This window comes from Arachis duranensis, chromosome 1 (assembly GCF_000817695.3).
Source record: "Arachis duranensis cultivar V14167 chromosome 1, aradu.V14167.gnm2.J7QH, whole genome shotgun sequence".
Classification (NCBI taxonomy): Eukaryota; Viridiplantae; Streptophyta; class Magnoliopsida; order Fabales; family Fabaceae; genus Arachis; species Arachis duranensis.
The window spans coordinates 104608656-104627318 of record NC_029772.3 but is presented as its reverse complement, the minus strand read 5'-3'; the positions used below and the strand labels follow the sequence as shown (position 1 = coordinate 104627318).

At 35.5% G+C, this 18663-nt stretch overlaps 3 protein-coding genes across 3 annotated transcripts; 1 reads left to right on the top strand and 2 right to left on the bottom strand.

The window, feature by feature from the left end:
- Positions 1-2404: 2404 nt before the first annotated feature.
- On the top strand, positions 2405-5631 carry LOC107468063 (cyclic dof factor 3). Its single transcript, XM_016087305.3, has 2 exons — positions 2405-2735; positions 3777-5631. The coding sequence occupies exons 1-2, from the start codon at positions 2529-2531 to the stop codon at positions 5052-5054; spliced, it is 1485 nt and encodes a 494-aa protein (XP_015942791.1). The 5' UTR covers positions 2405-2528; the 3' UTR covers positions 5055-5631.
- Positions 5632-10876: 5245 nt separating this feature from the next.
- On the bottom strand, positions 10877-11449 carry LOC107470732 (uncharacterized mitochondrial protein AtMg00810-like). The gene has a single exon (XM_016090146.1). The coding sequence runs from the start codon at positions 11447-11449 to the stop codon at positions 10877-10879; it is 573 nt and encodes a 190-aa protein (XP_015945632.1).
- Positions 11450-15855: 4406 nt separating this feature from the next.
- LOC107468074 (uncharacterized) lies at positions 15856-18393 on the bottom strand. Its single transcript, XM_016087321.3, has 4 exons — positions 17897-18393; positions 17265-17303; positions 16407-16491; positions 15856-16289 (listed from the first exon to the last, which is right to left on the bottom strand). Exons 1-4 carry the CDS (start codon positions 18287-18289, stop codon positions 16207-16209), a joined length of 600 nt encoding a protein of 199 aa, XP_015942807.1. The 5' UTR covers positions 18290-18393; the 3' UTR covers positions 15856-16206.
- Between the last annotated feature and the right edge of the window lie 270 nt (positions 18394-18663).

The following is an 18663-nucleotide window of genomic DNA, read 5'->3' as shown; positions in this document are numbered from 1 at the left end:
TATTTTTCTTTAAAAAATATCTGTTATACCGGTAATAAATAAATTAGTAATATCTTTACCTACATAATGACCAAATAGGCAAATAGTAGTAATGGCAATATTAGGCTTCAAGTAGGGATGGCAATTTTTTCTAGCGGGATAGGTATTCGCGAGATTTATCAGTCGAGAGACAAATTTAGGGGACAATTTTTCTCTGCGCGTGGCGGATACGGATCCCCGTTTAACAAATGGGGCGGGGGCAAGGGAAGAGGTACCCGCCCCGTAGATATCCGTTTAATATCCGTTTATGTGAAATTACAGACCCTTTTCTTCCGTCGCTTACTCTCAAGCCACCTGGTGTGTCGCCAACGAGGCTCCCACCCACGCTTTTGTCTTCACTTGTGCCTCCTTCTCTTCCTCTCAAACCACTTGGTGTGTCACCGGAGAGGCTCCAGCCGCGTCGCTACACCTACCCACGCCTCTGTCTCCACTCGTGACCCTCTCTTTTCCTCTCAAACCACCTGGTGGCGTCGCTGGCGAGGCTCCAGCCGCGTCGCCGCCCCCACCTGTGCCTCTATCTTCACTTGCGCGGCTGCTTCACCTTCACCTCTATAGGCGTTGCCGCTTCTTCACAATCCAGTGTATTAACTTCCTCAGGCTTCGATTTGTTCTTTCTTTCTTTCTTTTTCAGTATTTGAATTCATTGCATGTTCTGTTCTTATTACTCTAACAAATTTGGGTATCAAGGAATAACAAAGAATTGATGAAATTAGTTTTACATTTGATGAAATTGATATGAGATTGGAACCAAATATATGAAATTGTTATAAGATTTGTGTAATAATAGATGTCTGTTATTGAAATGATTAGATTTGTGGTGGATTCAAATGTTGCAATGGCCATTGGACACAATATTTTCGAGAGGCTATGGTTTCAGGGTTTGAAAATTTTGAATTTGGAAATTAGAAACAGATGAAGATGAGGAGTTAAATTTATTGTATATGTGAAGAAAACTCAATAATTCTGTGAGATGAAAATAGTTGAATTTGTATAAGTATTGAATTGAATTTGTATTATGGTTGAATTGAGTTCTAAACTTATTTGCTTGCTGGGAATTTATTTTTTTAATTTTTTAATTTTTTTAAATCTGCGGATATCCGTGAAGACTCCTATTCTCGACAGATACGGGTCTCCGTTACCCGTGATGAAAACGGGATAAGGACAGGGACAAATTATGGTTGGCAGAGGTGGGGGAACGGGGGCATGTTCCCGCCCCATGAAGACCCGTTGCCATTCCTATATATGTATTAAGTAAAGATATTAAGCACAAAACTTTTAGTGCACAACATAAAAAAAATTAGTACACAACATAAAAAAATTTATATGCTATGTCAATAAATTTTGGTTATGTTAAAAAATTTTTGTATTATATTTATAAATTTATGTACTATGTGCTGCATGTAAAAAATTATGTATTATGTAATAAAATTTCTATGTTCTATAACAATTTCTATGTTATATAACAATTTTTGAAATGAAGAAACATGCAAATAAAAAACCACATAACGAACGTACACATTTTTTTTGTTAGACTTATGCTAACTTAGTTGAATAATGTTTGTATATTTAACATCATTAATATTTAAAATCATGAAAATTATTCTTTTACCAATGTTTTAGATTAAATAAAATGTAAAAACAAAAATATTACTGTACACTAAAATTCAGTTATTTCGTTCTATATTTATATATTTGTATATATTATATTGATTTATATATTTTTTTTAGCTAAATAACGAGTTGCTAAAATAATTCTATGTGACATAATAGAATAATCAAATTTATTTATAATAATATAATAAAAACTTTTAATTAATAACTAATTTTTTATATATATTTAGCATTTTTAATAAATACATGCATAACTATATATTTTCAAATTTTTTTCTTCTTTCTTGTTTTTTATACTTTCAATGTGAATTTCAAGTTTTCAATTTAGCCAAAGTAATCTCTCTCCTATTCCAAGGATCATTAACCTATACTTATGCCCTAATTGATTTTACCACTTAATTAAAAAGTCTTTAAAAATAAAAATTTATATATAGTTATTTTTATATAAAATTAATGTTTGTGAATAACTAAATAATTTTTAACTACTAATTTTATACAAAAATAATTGGAAAAGCTTAATGAGATTGGAAAAACCAAAGAGAAGAGACAAAAGCAGGTGCAGGGAAAGGAGTGAGGGACAGTGGTAGAGAATCCAAAAATACAAGACAGCAGAGCAGAAAGAAAAGAAAGGAAATAAAAAAGGCAAAAAGGAAAATCTAACAGAGGCCACAAGAACTTGTGGCTAGAAATCGAAACAACAATCTGACGTGGCACCCGAACGTCGTTGGTTTATACGCAAAATCAAAATCAAAATCCCCCATTACTCCTGTGCCCTCCATTCTGTCAGATCCTAACATTGCAACAACTGTAACCACTCCCACCCACCAACCCCCCCTCAACTCTATACTCTTCCGCGCGCTCTTTTTTTTTTTTTGATAATGGAGGACCAAAGTACTGTTACTATTAGGGACCCTGCAATTAAGCTTTTTGGTCAGAAGATTCCCCTTCCCGGAGATCCTGATGTTCTTCCCGCCGCGCCCATGGACCATGAACAGGACCTGCATGAAGAAGACGAAGAAGAGGAGGAGGAGGAGCTGGATGACGACGAGGAAGACGGAGAAACCCAAGACACTCACGAGGACAAGGTAAAATTGTTACAAAAATCTTCTTTTTTTTTTCTTCTTTCAAAGACAAAGCTTTGTTTTTGGGGATGACCCATTTCTTCCGATGATGGAATAAATTCTGGGTCGATTTTGCCTTCTTGTTCTTTTCGAATGAAAAAGAAGAAACGAATTTTATTTATTTATTTATTTTTGGGGTCGTACTCATTCCTATTGAGAGATTTAGGACTTCATTGCTAATCAATCAGTTTTGAATATATGGAAAATTCTGCAAGATCCTTTCTTCCCTTGTATGAACAAAGTTTAACTGATTCCACTCTTTTCTGAATTCCTGATTTTGCCGATCATGGTTTGTTCTTTTTTGTTTTGTTTTGTTTCATAGTTTGGTTGACATGTTAATGAGTACTGTTCAACAGTTTTTAGTCCAGTATGTCCGAGGAAAACATGAAAATGACTATTTCTTTTTGAGTAGTAAATTTTAGCTTTTCAACAATCAGTACTTACAAACAGTGAGCTGTACTTTATGTTGGCATGGTCCTAGTCCTACTCTAAATCTCTGTAAATAGTCTACTATGCAGCCAGAAGGATCTCTTTGACTCCTCTATATCTTTGTATTCAATGTAAAAAAGTTTCTACTTCCTAGTTAACTTACTTGAATTCTTGAATCTAGCACTTTCATCTCCTTAGAATAAGTTTTTTCTTATGTTGGATACTGTATTGAAGAATTTATATTTTCTTGTATGTTAAAGTTGTTTTATATGGCGATTCATTTTGGGCTTGCTTGAATAGCATACTTCTCATTTCATTCAACAAATTGAAAATATGCATACAACCTCTCTCCCATGGATTACTAAGATAAGTAATTGCTCTTTTAAACAGTAATTAATCACAACAAACTGATACAAGGTTTTTAGAAGTCTCCTTCCACCTTGCATCTTAGTCATAGCTAATGTTCTTATAATTTCATTTCAACTCATGATCTTCCCCATCTTAATATGCATCTTGGTTTTATTTCTGCGGTTTTATTTTCATTGATTAAGCCAATCATTTTTCTCAAAATATTAGGATGCAGAAGCTGAAAATCTTACTACCCAAGAGCAAGAAGCTGATCCTCCTCCAAATGTAGAAGAGGACAAGAAATCAGCCACATCACCTGAGGCTATGGTGAATCCGAAAACACCTGCCATAGAAGAAGATTCTGCAAAATCAAAAAGTGACAAGTCAGATAAGGAACAAGGTGACACATCCATTCCACAAGATCAGAAACCCCTGAAGAAGCCTGATAAGTTGCTTCCATGCCCCCGCTGCAATAGCATGGATACTAAATTCTGTTACTACAACAACTACAATGTAAACCAGCCCCGTTATTTCTGCAAAGCCTGTCAACGATACTGGACTGCAGGTGGCACCATGAGGAATGTGCCGGTTGGAGCAGGGCGGCGAAAAAACAAGAACTCTGCCAACCATTATCGCCACATCACAATCTCTGAGGCTCTTCAAGCAGCTAGAATTGATGCTCCTAACGGGACTCATCTCCCTGCTTTGAAAAGCAATGGGAGAGTCCTCAGCTTCGGAATTGATGCCCCAATCTGCGATTCCATGGCATCTGTCCTTAACCTTGGAGAGAAAAAGGTTCTTAATGGCACAAGAAATGGATTCCATCATGGCTTTGATGATCAAAGATTGAAAGTTCCTTCCAAAAGTGGTGAAAACAGCGAAGCTTGCACGAGTTCATCGCCTGTTGCAGTTTCAAATCCAATGGGGGAAAACAGTAAAAGTACTTTCCAAGAACCAATGCTTCCAAGCAACGGTTACCTTCCCCAAGTTCCTTGTATTGCTAGTGTTCCTTGGCCTTATCCGTGGAATGCGGCAATTCCCTCACCAGCTATGTGTCCTCCAGGATTTCCTGCCCTTCCATTCTATCCTGCGGCCTTTTGGAACTGCAGCATGCCAGGGAACTGGAATGTTCCATGGTTTCCTCCACAGTCCTCCCCTTCAAACCCAAAATCTCCAAGTTCCGGACCGAATTCTCCAACTCTGGGGAAGCACTCTAGGGACGGTGACACGGGTAACCAAGATTCTTTGAGCAAAGAAGAGCCACCAAAGCAGAGAAATGGAAGCGTTTTGGTTCCCAAAACGTTGAGAATTGATGACCCAAGTGAAGCTGCAAAGAGTTCTATATGGGCAACTCTAGGGATCAAGAATGAATCCATTAGTGGGGGAGGCATGTTTAAGGCCTTCCAATCAACAAAAGAAGAAAAGAATCAAGTCGAAGCTTCTCCTGTGTTGCGGGCTAACCCTGCAGCTTTGTCGAGATCCCTTAATTTTCACGAGAGCTCGTGAATTTGCGACCAGACTCGAAGTACCTGATATAAAACCATTCATCTATCTTGGCATAAAGAGGCTTTGGTACCAATGCATTAACAACTGTCTCTCCAAACTATTGGGCTGACACACGTTAATGGTTTAATATCTAATAGAGTTCTTGAATCTTGATGGCAACAAGATTAGTCATTTCTTTGAGTAATGGAGCATTTGACTATGCCTTCATTGACCTTCTGCTGAAACAAAGGGTGGTGGTAGTCTTTGATTTGTTCAGCAAAAAAGTGGAGTATAACTTATGTTGGAGGTTACAAGAAGTTTTGGTGAGATGGAAACTAATTTTGTCCTTTTCTTTTTTTCTTTCCATTTGACACTATGAATAGGTGCCTTTTTAGTTTGCTAAGTTTGTGAGTTTCATGTAAATATATATGATGTAGCATATGTGAAATACTGGCTAGATATGGAGAAAGATATTTACTATGTATAAAATGCAGAGGTGCTGTGTTTTCTTTTCCTATCAAATGGGGTCTTCCCCATTTTTGTACCATGGTTTACTAAGCAGAAAATAAGAAAAAACATTGACACTTTTTTTCTCTGAGTTCTGATGAACGATTTAGAAGGAAAAAAAAGGGGGAGGGGGGTTATTTGCTTATTTTTCTCTGTCTATCTTTTATTTGTTAAGAGTGTTCAAGAGTGCAAAATTAGGAAGATAACCACAAACATTATGAGCAAGACAATAAAGTAGTGGATAGTGGATACCCGTGTCATACCTGTCAATCTTCTATGATAATTTAATAATAATCGCAACAAAAGTCAGTAAGCATCTGAATTTTTTTTTTAAAGGAAAAAGATATGAATTTTTATTTATTTATATTTTTTTGGCTATGAAATTTGAAGGTATCACATTCAGATTTAATAGCTCCCCTTACTCCACAACCAATGATACTTTTTCCTTTCCTTTTGCTCTTTTCACATTAAAAAAATATTATTTAAAAATTAAAATCTCAAACTAATTTAGTGTCGTTAATCTTAATCGTATAACTAAATTACATAATAATTTATTAGATCTTCAACCTACCTTTTAAAAACAAAATAATGGAATGTTTCCAAAGGAACTTTGGAGTCTAATATTTAGTTTTTTTTTTAATCAAATTTTGTCAAATATTCTTTATCAATAATTTAATAAGTTTGCTAGAAAGTAGAAAATTAAAAGAAAAAAAGAGTTACCATATTATGCAAAAAATTGATGGATACATCAAAACCAGATTGACATGTGTCCTCAATCAACCACCCTCGAGAAAAAGATTTTAGATATTTTTTCAACCTCCATCCAATACAAGTCACATATAGTGTATAAGATTTATTTTTATAATGAGTTGTGATGGGACCCTAAAATGCTATCAAATGACCCACTCATATGATATCCTCCTCCCTTGGCACTCTATTTCTGACTTTTTGTTCCTTTTTTTTTAATATTATTTTTTCTTTTTTCATTTTTTGCCTTTTTGCCCTTTCACTGAGATACAAGAAAGCAATGGCTTATTTCTTTTCCTCCATAGAACCATGCCATTGCCCCAATTTCAATTATTAGGGGGAACCAAAATAATAATAAAGATAATTCGTTGCACGTAAGCATCATCATCAATTTGTAGCCATGACTAATAAAAATGACATCATTTCGTTTTTCCTTCATACCCAAAATTTCAATTATTAACACCCACATTTTCAGGATATTCTGTAGTATTCATTACCGTGAGTTGAAAAAGACCCTTAATTTGTATTGATCAATTTGGTGATTTTATCCCAATGCCCTAAATTTTTGGTAGCCAATAGCCACACATAGCTTTAACCATATCACCCCAAAAGAATCCTCTATTTAGCAAGTAACAATCAAAGATAGAGATAGCGTAGAGAGGGATGCCAAATTCCATTACCAAAGTTTTAGGTTAATTAGTACGTAGTACCAAGGGAATAACTTTTATTCATTTAGTTAAACTTGGTGTTTGATGCAACATTTATTAAATCTAAACAATTTATAAGGAATTAATAATTTTAAATGTTATATTTTGCACTCTAAAGTAGAACTTTCATTTTAGAGGAGTCAAATTTGATTTCTAAAATAAATATATGAAAAATAGGTATACATAAAAAAAAAGAGTAATCATGTCACTATTTATCCTAATAACAATGTACCTTAGCCTGTTTAACACGTCAAAGTGAGTTTTCAAAAAGAAAGAAAAAAGAAGAACGAAGATGGGAAGCTATATCTTGATCATCACATGCAATTGGATGGCAAATGATGGCAAACTTGCTTGCCATCAAGAAATTGGTCCATCAATTTCTATTGGATTAAAGTGCTTAACACTTTTTAGTATTGGATTTGCTGAAAAATGTAATTAGTCAACCATTGCTTTTATAATCTGAATTATAATTCTGGTGAAAAAGGGTAAGCTAAGAGACCTAAAGTCTATGGTCAGGACACGGTATAAGGAAGTATATGTGGCCACTTAATTAGAAATGTTGACTTAAGATAATGACAATTTCAAAATAAACTCTAAAATAATCCAATGTCAACCTTAGTAGACTCTGAATCAATGTCCACTATAAGGTAGCACTTGATCTAAATTCTATAGTTTTGTTGGAGATAAGTCAGATAACATAAAATAAAGCACACAGATTTACATTTCAATTCAATGCTCTTGGTATCTGTTGTATCAACTTCAGATATTGATTATCATGAGTTTCATTTGCAGCTTAAGGATTCAATTTTTTTTTTTTAAAGGAAAATCTCAACGGAGTATATAACTGATACTAAACAAATAAATAATTAGAAATTATAATCAAAATCAATTCATATCTCATTTTTAGCATAGGCATCAATAACATAAATTAATTATTATACTATTTCTTAGAGTAATAAAGTAATCTAATAACACAATTCACCATGTCTATTGTTTTATTTTAAAATACAACACTATTTCTGTGTAGTTAAATATTTTATATAACAAAAAAAACTAACTATGTTTTATACATTTTTTTTAAAGGCATAATCTTTTAACTTTCAGGTGTGTGTGGTTTAAGTATTACTTTGTTATTCAGATTCTATTTCTATGGGAATCAAATATACCCAGGAAAATATGAAAATTGAAATGATGATATTTTGATTTCATAGAATCAAACTTGCTTGAAAATAGTTTTTCAAACTTTGAACCAAACATAGGAATATGATATTTCCATTTTAAAATTTCTAAGAATTATTTATAATTCTCCCAACCATACACACTCTCAAAGTGTTTTTTTATAGTTTCTGAAATAGTCCAAGTACGACCAATGTCAGTAATTCATATGTACTATCCCTACTAAGAAAATACACAAATAACAAATAGGTGTTGAAATGTTGCATAGTTTCAACATCCTTCTTACATAGAATGCACACATTATCAACATATTCAATGATACTCAACCTATTCAACTAGTCCTTAGTACTGACATAGCCTACTAAAACAAACTAGGTAACAACTCAACTTGAGACAGCATTAGTCCTTTTCAAATTTCATTTGTGAATCTGCTAGCTAATTATATCATCTGCCAAAGTATCTTTTTGCAGCACCTACACAAATGAGTTAGTAGAATAAACGTCTTTCTTATCAAATTTTCACACCACTATGTCTTGTACTTCTGTTATCAATCTAACAGATTTTCAGACATCAAGCATTTGATTTAAGATTATATTTCTGCCTCCCATTGGCAGAGTTTTCTTCTCTACTAGAAGTTCCAAACCCACTCTAATCCATCCCAAAACACAAAATCTCCAATTTTGGATCCTTTTTTATTTGAAATCAAGAAGAGTCACGAAAATGAGTCTTTCAACTTTCCAGCTTATAACCATGTATTCTCCTAAAATCTTGTTGATCTACCTTCTCCTACCTTCATGGCAAGTCCATCAATCATCTTTTCTCTAGTATATTGCTCATTTATTTGCAGATGACATATATCTCTCCACGGACTTTCTCTAACACATCTCCCACTCTGCCACTCCTAAACCTCCTAGCTTCTTTGGTACTTGTACCATCTCTCACCTTACAAGGATTAAGCCAAGTCGCTCATCTTCCTTTCCCCCAAAAAAATCTTCTTTGCAATGAAATTATTCTTTGTGCAACTACATTTGACATCTTATACAAACTTAAATAATAATAGGTAAAATGTTGATAACTCACTTAATAAGGACCAACTTTCCATCTTTATTAAGAACCTTTGTTTTCCACAAATTAAGTTTCTCCTCCACCTTATCTATTACTAGCTTCCATGTTTTTACTAGCTTTGGATTCGCTCCCAGATTAATACTAAAATACTTTATCGATAGTGCTGCCGCTTGACACTACAATAATTGACGCATTCTCCCAACCCACTCCTCATTATAATTTATTGGTATCAAGCTAGACTTCTCAAAATTAATACTCAACCATGACATCATTTCAAAACACTGAAAAAATCTCTTATAATTTCTAACTGTCTCCTCTTCCAGTAGACAGCATAATATAGTGTCATGCAAACTGTATATGTAATAACTCTATATTATCTCTACCCACTAATAATGTAGATATTATTCTATTCCTTATCACCTCCCCAATTATTCCATTCGACACATTCACCACAAGAACAAACAAAAATGACAACAGACAATAGTTGATCACCTTGACGAAGTCCTCTCACTATCTTAAATGGTTTCGATAGTGACCCATTTACCAGAACAGAGATTGATGCCAACCTAATGCACTCCTTAATTCATATCCTCCATCTTCTACTGAACACAATATCAATAAAGCTTCAATTTATTCTATTATAAGCTTTATGAAAGTTCAGTTTGATGATCGTTGATCCCTTCTTCCTCAATTTTAACTATTGTACTATTTCACATGTAATTAATACTGCATCATATATTTTTCTCTCCTTGACAAAGATACTTTGTGATTCTTCAACTAACCATACGCTCCTCATTTTTTTTCGTTAATACTTTAGATATAACCTTAAACACATCTAACCATGCTAATAGGTCTGAAATTTTTTTCTCTTTTGTCCAACAAATTTTGGAGTCAAAGTTACCCATATAATATTAGAATCTGTTGGTACTTGGTAGTCTTGCCGTCTCAAAGAAATCCATCATATCTACAGTAAATTTTCCTCCAATCTCCTCCCAACTCTTCTTTATACTACATCATCATTGATATCCAAGTGAGAATTTTGGTCACAATTTTTGTGGCACCACAACTCGATCCAACATGACAAATTTTTACGTTTTTTCTCGATTATATTTAACTTGCTTTAAACATATTTTATAGTGACATTTTTTAAAGAAAGTATTTGTGTGTATTATTCAATCTAAGGAAAAGTACGATGTACAAGGGGTATATATAGATGCTAGAAGAATCAAAGTAATAAAAGCATAGAATCCTACAATTAATATATAGATACGCTATATAAATACAAATGATACTAATTGATCTAATTTGATTCTAATTATTCTCTTAACATTCCCCTCAAACTAAAGTGGGAGCTAAGGATACCATCTTGAGTTTGGATAACAAGATCTGGAAACGAGTCGGATGATGAGCCTTCGTGAAGATATCAGCAGTCTGATCCAGTGTTCCAACAGCGATGAGACGAACAGTGTCAATAAGGATACGATGCCGAACAAAGTGTCAATCAATCTCAATATGTTTAGTGCTTTCATGAAATACATCATTATGGGCAATCTGAATAGCACTGCGGTTGTCACAAAAAATATCAGTTGGGGATGACTGAGGAGCACCCAAGTCTTTGAGAAGCCAACAAATCGAGATAACTTAAGCAGTGGTGTCAGCGAGAGCACGGTATTTAGCTTCTGTGCTTGATCGAGCAGTGAATGTTTGTTTCTTAGCTCGCCAGGAAATGAGAGAGTAGCCAAGAAACAAACAATAACAAGTAGTGGAACGACGATCAGTGGGATCACCAGCCCAATCAGCATCAGAGTACGCCCGAAGGGATAAAGATGAATGGGCAGAAAAGTAAAGGCCATGGAATAGGGTGCCTTTGATGTAGCGAAGAATACAAAGAACTACCGCATAGTAAATAGTACGAGGAGCTGACAAGAACTGGCTAAGAACATGAACCAGATAGGCGATGTCTGGTCGAGTGACAGTTAAGTAGATGAGTTCTCCAACTAGCTGTCGATAAAGAGTAGGATTATCTAAAACAGTGCCATTAATAGGAGTAAATCGAACATTAGGCTCAAGAAGAGTAGACTCAGTGCGACTATCTGTAATGCCGGCTCCAGCAAAAAGATCTGAAGCATATTTAGCTTGAGAGAGATAGATGCCATCATCGGTAGATATGACTTCTAGACCAAGAAAATAGCTGAGAGAACCAAGATCTTTCATCTCAAAAGTACGCTGAAGGGATGCCTTGAGATAAGAGATACCATCAACATCATCTCCAGTAATGATCGTGTCATCAACTTACAGAAGTAGAAGAACAACTCCACGTTCACTTTTACGAATGAAGAGAGAATTCTCATGAGGGCTGTAAGTGAAACCAAGATTTCATATGATAGTGTTGAACTTGTCAAACAATTCACGAGGAGCTTGCTTAAGTCCATAAAGTGCCTTGCGAAGGAGACAAACTTTGCTAGAAGGACAAGGATAACCCAGAGGGGGTTTCATATAGACTTTCTTTTTCAAATCTCTATTAAGAAATGCATTCTTTACGTCCATCTTATTGAGAGACCATTTTTTAACCGCACCAATGGCAAGAAGAGCTCGAACAGATGTGAGACGAGTAATAGGAACAAAAGTCTCTTCATAGTCAATATACTCTTGCGTATAACCCTGAGCAACCAATCGTGCCTTATAACGGTCAATAGAACTATCAGAGCGAGTCTTGGTCTTGTATACCCATCTGCTTTCCAAAACTTCCTGATTAGAAGGAGGATCAACCAAATCCCAAGTGTGTGCTTTTTCAAGTTTCTGTATTTCTTCCTGCATTGCTTGTTGCCAATTTGGATTTGTGGAGGCTTCTCTGAATAACTTAGGTTCAAGTTGATGAAGAATAGTAGAAAAATAATGATAATCAAGAAGATTGAGAGGTAGATTTCTTAACCTAGTAGAACAAGTGAAAGGAGGAGGCATGACGGTAGGAGCAGGATCGTCGTCCGGTCTGAAATCATCGGGAGATGGAGAAGGCAGAAGAACAAGAGGCTATAGAGGGTGACTCGAGATAGAACCTGTAGAATCATCACTAGAAAAAAGACCAACATTGGGGTTAGTGATAAAAGGTGACTGAGTAGGAGGAATGGACTCAAAGGAGGAGAACCGAGAAAACATGTGATGCTCTCAGAAGACAACATGATGAGATATACAAATACGTTTAGAGAGAGGATCCCAACAACAATAATCCTTATGTTTAGTGCCATAACCGAGGAAACAACACATATGAGTCCGAGGTTCAAGTTTACTATGTTCATGAGGCTGAAGAAGAACAAAACCGACACAACCAAAAATTCGAAGAGAACTATAATTTGGGGAGGTATGATAAAGACGCTCAAAGGGAGTAATGTTACCAAGAATAGAAGAAGGGAGCCTATTGATAACATGAACAACAGTAAGAACAGCTTCACCCCAAGTACGCTCAGGACACGAAGAAGAACGAAGTATTGCACGAACATAGTCAAAAATGTGACGTGTTTACGTTCAGCTCGACAATTTTGTTGAGACGTACCAGGACAAGAAAACTCAGACAAAGTACCCTGTTCTGCAAGAAAGGTTAAAAGTTTGGAATCACGGTATTTCAAGGCATTATTTCGTCGAAAAACCTTAATGACCTTAAAAAATTGAGTTTTAATCATAATGGCAAAGTTAATATAAATCTGAGGTAACTCATGGCGATTAGTCATCAAATAAACCCAAGTAAAACGTGAATAATCATCAATGAAAATGACAAAGTATCGAGCTCCACCCATAGAAGCAGTGGGAGCGGGGCTCCAAACATCAGAGTGAATGAGATCAAAAGGAGAGCAAGCAAGAGAGGAATTATTATGAAAACATAAAGCAGGTTGTTTGGCAGTCTGACAAGGAATGCAATCAAAAGATTCATTAGGAACCTGACCCAAAACACCCTGAGACACAAGAGGACGTAATTTTTCTAAGGAGTTGTGGGCAAGGCGTTGATGCCATAAGTGAAGGGTAGATGGAGAAGAAGCAGCACAAAGATTTGGTAAAGGAGGAATATGGAGATTCTCGAGTTCAAACAACCTTCTGACCTTACGTCCAGTTGCGATGATTTGTCCCGTTCGACGATCCTGTACACGACAACCAGAAATGGAAAAGTAACATCAAAATCCAAATCAACAAGTTGACAAACAGAAAGAAGATTAAAGTTTAATTTGGGAATATAGTAAGTATCAGGAAGATTAAGAGTCGACTGGGAGATAGAACCCTTGTGTGTTGCGTGCAAGAGGAAACCATTAGTAGTATTGACATAAGGTGCATTTGTAGTGGTAGACAGAGACGAGAAAAGATTACGCAATGGAGACAAGTGATTAAAGCAACTCGAGTCAAAATACCATTTAGAATTACCCGAAGGAGTCAAAAAAGCAGTAGGGGTATTACCAGAAAGGGATAGAAGATGCTGAAGAAGAGACACAATATTAGATAGAGAGATAGGAGACGTGTTGAGAGGAGTAGAGGTAATAGATTTAGTAGTAGCAGCAACAGCAGAAGCAGGCACAATCTTGGAGAAAGTGTGACGAGAATGATACTTGAGTTGATCAGGACGTGGTGGGCGAGTAGGACAGGTAGTAATTAAATGTCCCAAGAGTTTACAATAATGACAGAATAGCTGTGAACAATGGTAGCTAATATGACCTTTCTGGTGGCATGTGCAACATTCAACAGAGGGACAGTCAGAGAAAAGGTGCCCGAAACAGTCACAGTTTCGATAGAAGTTACCTTTTCTGTCTGTGGTAGCAAAAGCATCTGACTTTTTCATAATAGTAGTCACAGATCAAAGAGAGGAGAGAAAACTGCAATTTCAAAGCAGAAAATGAGAAATCTAATAGCAAAAGCAGAAAGAGCTCACCAAAAAATCTTAGTGAGGGTTCCACTGTCTGCCACGTCAACAGGGAAGGACACGTGGCGCTGCGTGATTGGAGGAGGAGAACATGTCAGCAGCTGCCTAACACGTGGGTCGGGCAAAACGGGTTGAGCACAGGTCCGTGGAGCAAGCTGCCTAACACGTGGTGTGACGGAAGCCGTGGGCGTTGATCCAACAGCGTTGGAGGCGTCTGGAAGGAGAAGAGCTTTTATCGGACAGGGAACTTCGAGCGGCACGTTCGGCGGTGTACGACGGTGATTCTGGAGGCGTTGGAAACCTTGCGACGAGGAGAAGGTGATGGTGGCAACGGTGACGAACCAAGGTGTCGGGAAGCAGTCGAAAAATGAGGACAAAGTACTGCCGGATGAGAAAAAAAGAGCTAGAAACCAATTGTTACTGAAAAAAAAGTAACCTAAACTCTTGATACCATGTTAGAAATAAGAGAGCAGTCTAAAAAAGGTATTTGTGTGTACTATTCAGTCTGAGGAAAAGTACAGTATACAAGGAGTATAGATAGCTGCAAAAAGAATCAAAGTAATAACATAGAATCCTACAATTAATACACAAATACGCTATATAAATACAAATAATACTAATTGATATAATTTGATTCTAATTATTCTCTTAACACCATTTAATAATTATATAAAAATAAAAAGTAAATTGTGGATATTCCTATTCAATAACAGTATTTTATGAATATGTAAGTACTTTATTAAATAATGAAAAAACTTTATTATATCTTTGCCCTTAACGTGCAATGATGATTAACTTAAATTGTGTTAATACTATTCATGACATAGAAATATATAGACACTAACATAAAAATTCATTTGATTATAAAAAGAGGAATATAAAATATAAATACATATATAGAAAATATTTGTATATCCTTCTATCTCTTATTTCTACTTAGAGTTACAGAGATATTCAAATCATCCTTAAGTAGATAAAAAAAATGGTTTATTTAGTTCATAGAATTGATTAAACCATGCGTATTTTGGTAACTTTTTCGAGCAATAAGTGGCCCAGAACTTGAAGTGGTGGACATTACAGGAACTAAGCAAAAAGTTAGGCATGTCACCAAAAAGGAAGCGCATGAAGAAAAAGGAAATAGGAAAGGAAAGAGATAGTAAACTGTTCGTTTGGATTGGAAGGCATATTGAATGAAAGTGTGGACATTAAGCTTTGCTTTTTGATATAAAAAGGCAACAAAGATAAATGTGTGGTAACCTTTTTTTCACACTAAATCATGAGACCAAGACTGGTTTTAGTCAAATAGGAAAGGAGAAAAAGCTCCAATACACAACTGTAGAATGAAGCAATGTATGGAAATACATGGTTTGGTACCTTATTATATGTTACTCTAGGAATGTCCCATTAATGCTATTAGGACGACACCAAAATTCTGGACTAGATTCTTCCGAGAATAAGATTCAATAATAAATATTGAATTGCAAAAGTTACCTCTATGTACCATAAACAATGTTCAATGGAAACAAGTTTATCTTCAACACTAGCAGCCAAAATTCTTAATTTCAGTTTATTTGCTTTTTCTTCAGTCAAGATTGTGGTACACTGGATGACTGGAATATTTTGATTCAATTAAAAGTAAACATATTGAGTTATTTCAATCTTTCCACGGCTGGGTAATATGATATTGAGAAATTGCATTGAACTGAAATTATATATTGAAGGTCATTTGCTTTTATATTTATATATATGAAAAAGGTATCAGTTATTTACACTCATTCCACAAGAATAATGATAATTTGTGTGCAACAATAATCATTTTACACTTCTGTAGCAATAAATAGTGTTCTGATGTTCCAGCATATAGGCTAAATGTTCAATGCAATAGTGGCTCTTCAATGGATCAGTATGCTATAGACTTACAAGACCAGTTAAGTCATTTTTTCTTTGCAGTTTCAACTTGTTTGTGCACAAATGGAGCTCCAAAAGATCATTTTCAGGATGACTAGCTACAAGGTTATCATGTAGCTCTCATTGGCAATCATCCACAAAACAAGTTAGTATGCTCAATTGTTCATTGGATTCTACAACCCCCAGACTCCGGTCCTCGCCGTACGTTGCCATATGCTGACAGTTCCAAAAGATCCATATCGCGACCTGTAAGGCATCCAGAGCTCCATCAACAGTTGTCATCACTACTCTAGGTAATATACATGCTACCATTGGAAGCCTACAGCAGCAAATATGTATAATCAATTAATCATATAGCCGTACCTGAAACCCTGCAATAAGAACTCTTCTGAATAAGTTCAGATTTGGATATATCTGTTCGATTACCCTTCGACCGGTTAACTGTTGCCTGAAAATCACAACAGAAAAGAACTATCAAATGAATGCTAAGAAAATCAAATAAGGAAACAGACTAAATAACTCATTGGTTTTTGTTCTGAAAATAAAGTCGAGCTTGCATCATAACTTTCTTTATTATTTGCATCCGAATTGGAACTAGCAATGAACTTTAGCAGCAGAACTAAACTGCATATAATTTACCATCATGAAATTATGTGAACACTGTTTAAGGATTAACAGTAAACCTTCCACACCTCATCCTTAGATGGCTTGAAAGTGTGAAGTCACTCAGAAAGAAGTGTAATGGAAGAGACAGGAAAAATGTCAGATTATCTGAGTTATCTAAATGCTTCTCCAATAGAACAAAAAATCTGTTTCACACTACGTCTATATGGCTACATGGTTCTGTTAATGGTGTCCAAGTCTTTGATTTGTTGTTCAACGACCAAAAATATGTTAGTGGAGTTCCCTTTGAGCATGGACAAATCAGTTACATATGGCTGTAATAGGCTAATAGCTAAAGAATGATCCCCCAATAACATCAGTATAATTATCTACATACTACTGAAAAAGTAAATGCTTATAACAAGTTTACTGGCCTTCATTATAGCATTACAGGACACAGCTCTCAGTTGAAATATGTTTGCGTTTATTGAATGATGTTATTGTTTAAATGGATTTTCAAAAGGGGATCCTAGTAAAGCACATCATCAAATAAACGAAAGGTATTATAAGGCACTGAACGGAGAAATTGAGAAACTGAGAGGAACCGAGACACCTTACCTGTAAAACTTGACAGTTTTCCAGTGTGCTTTTCCCACCCTGTAGTTCACAAAAAATCCCAAATAAAGAATAAGCAAACAGAACAGTAGTAATTGAGTTAGTAAAACATTAATCTTTAAAATGTTTCCTTTCTTGGATTGTGGGGGGTGTTTTAAGTGATGATTTTCCTTTCTTTGGAATGGATAATTATAAATATATAATCCTCTAAGACTTATGGTACTTTAAAATGTTCATACAAATGGATAGTTAGATAGGGATTTGGAGGATCACATTAAAAAAGCCCTCACTATCTAATCCCCAGACTTCCAAATAAGATAATGGTTTATTATATGTAGATGCAGATCTCGATTAAATGTACTCCCACCAAAAGATAAATCTAGAAAAAGTTAAGCTATTATAATTCATCAAAAGAAGCAAACACCAGTTTCCATTGAAGTTTCATATACATTAATGTCAGAAACTGTATCGGAATCACACATATGAAAGTGCAAGGTGAATTTGAAACTTACTTCATGGTTCTCTTGGTGCTCATCTACAATTTTGTACATTGAGCATGTAATAATCAATGGAATGCTACATGCATTTCTATAATCTGACATAAAATGCGTCAAAAGAGGGGAAATGAGTGTGACCTTAGAGTAAGGGAGGATGTGGTCGTAATCATGGCAGAGACAACCAGGGCAACCGACGAGCTTGCGAAAGACGGTGTTGCCGAGGGCATCCCTGCGCCACCGATCGGGGTCTCGGCCTTTGATCTTCTCGGCTTTCTCCCAGCATTGCTGCTTCACGCTGTAAGGGAAGCTTCTAGGGTTAGGGTTAGGGTCCGAAGAGATTCGAAGGTCTTCGAAGTCAGCTACGAGGTCATCGTCGAGCCCGGAACGGGTGAGTGTTGAGGAGCGAGACGACAACTTGGAAGAAGTCGTTTTGGATCGGTCCCTTATGGGCGACTTGCTTGGGCTGCTTCGTCTTCTTCTCCTTTCTTCTACTTCTTCTCTGTTATTGTCACTCCTAGAAGAAGAACTCATCGCCTCCTATCCACTTTCCAATTCTTTTCTCCTTTCTTACGCTACTCCAATGGATAATAATATATCTATTTCTCTTTTCTTCTTTTCATTTTTTATCAGTTCATATCACTATTTTCTTTTTGTACCAAATTCTATTATTTTCACTTGTTGGTAAGAGATTTATTTAACTTGTAGGGTTTTCAATTATCACAACTTAAAAGAAATTCTCCTCAAATGAGTCAAAAATAATAGTGTTTATACAAAAAGTTAATTACAATTTATAAATGAATTTGGATGACATTAGAAAATTAAAAAAATTATTTTAATTGAGTGAATTTGACGAATACGCAAAATTTAAAAGATGGCCTTGATTATTTATTCTGTTAAAATAGATG

Bases quoted from the DNA above. Each gene is read 5' to 3' on its own strand.
- LOC107468063 (XM_016087305.3), top strand. From the start codon at position 2,529: ATGGAGGACCAAAGTACTGTTACTATTAGGGACCCTGCAATTAAGCTT. The intron at 2,736-3,776 runs GTAAAATTGTTA...TCAAAATATTAG, and splicing joins AAGACACTCACGAGGACAAG to GATGCAGAAGCTGAAAATCT.
- LOC107470732 (XM_016090146.1), bottom strand. From the start codon at position 11,449: ATGAAAGATCTTGGTTCTCTCAGCTATTTTCTTGGTCTAGAAGTCATA.
- LOC107468074 (XM_016087321.3), bottom strand. From the start codon at position 18,289: ATGAGTTCTTCTTCTAGGAGTGACAATAACAGAGAAGAAGTAGAAGAA. The intron at 16,492-17,264 runs GTAAGGTGTCTC...TGTGATTTTCAG, and splicing joins AAAACTGTCAAGTTTTACAG to GCAACAGTTAACCGGTCGAA. The intron at 16,290-16,406 runs GTACGGCTATAT...GATGCCTTACAG, and splicing joins TTCTTATTGCAGGGTTTCAG to GTCGCGATATGGATCTTTTG.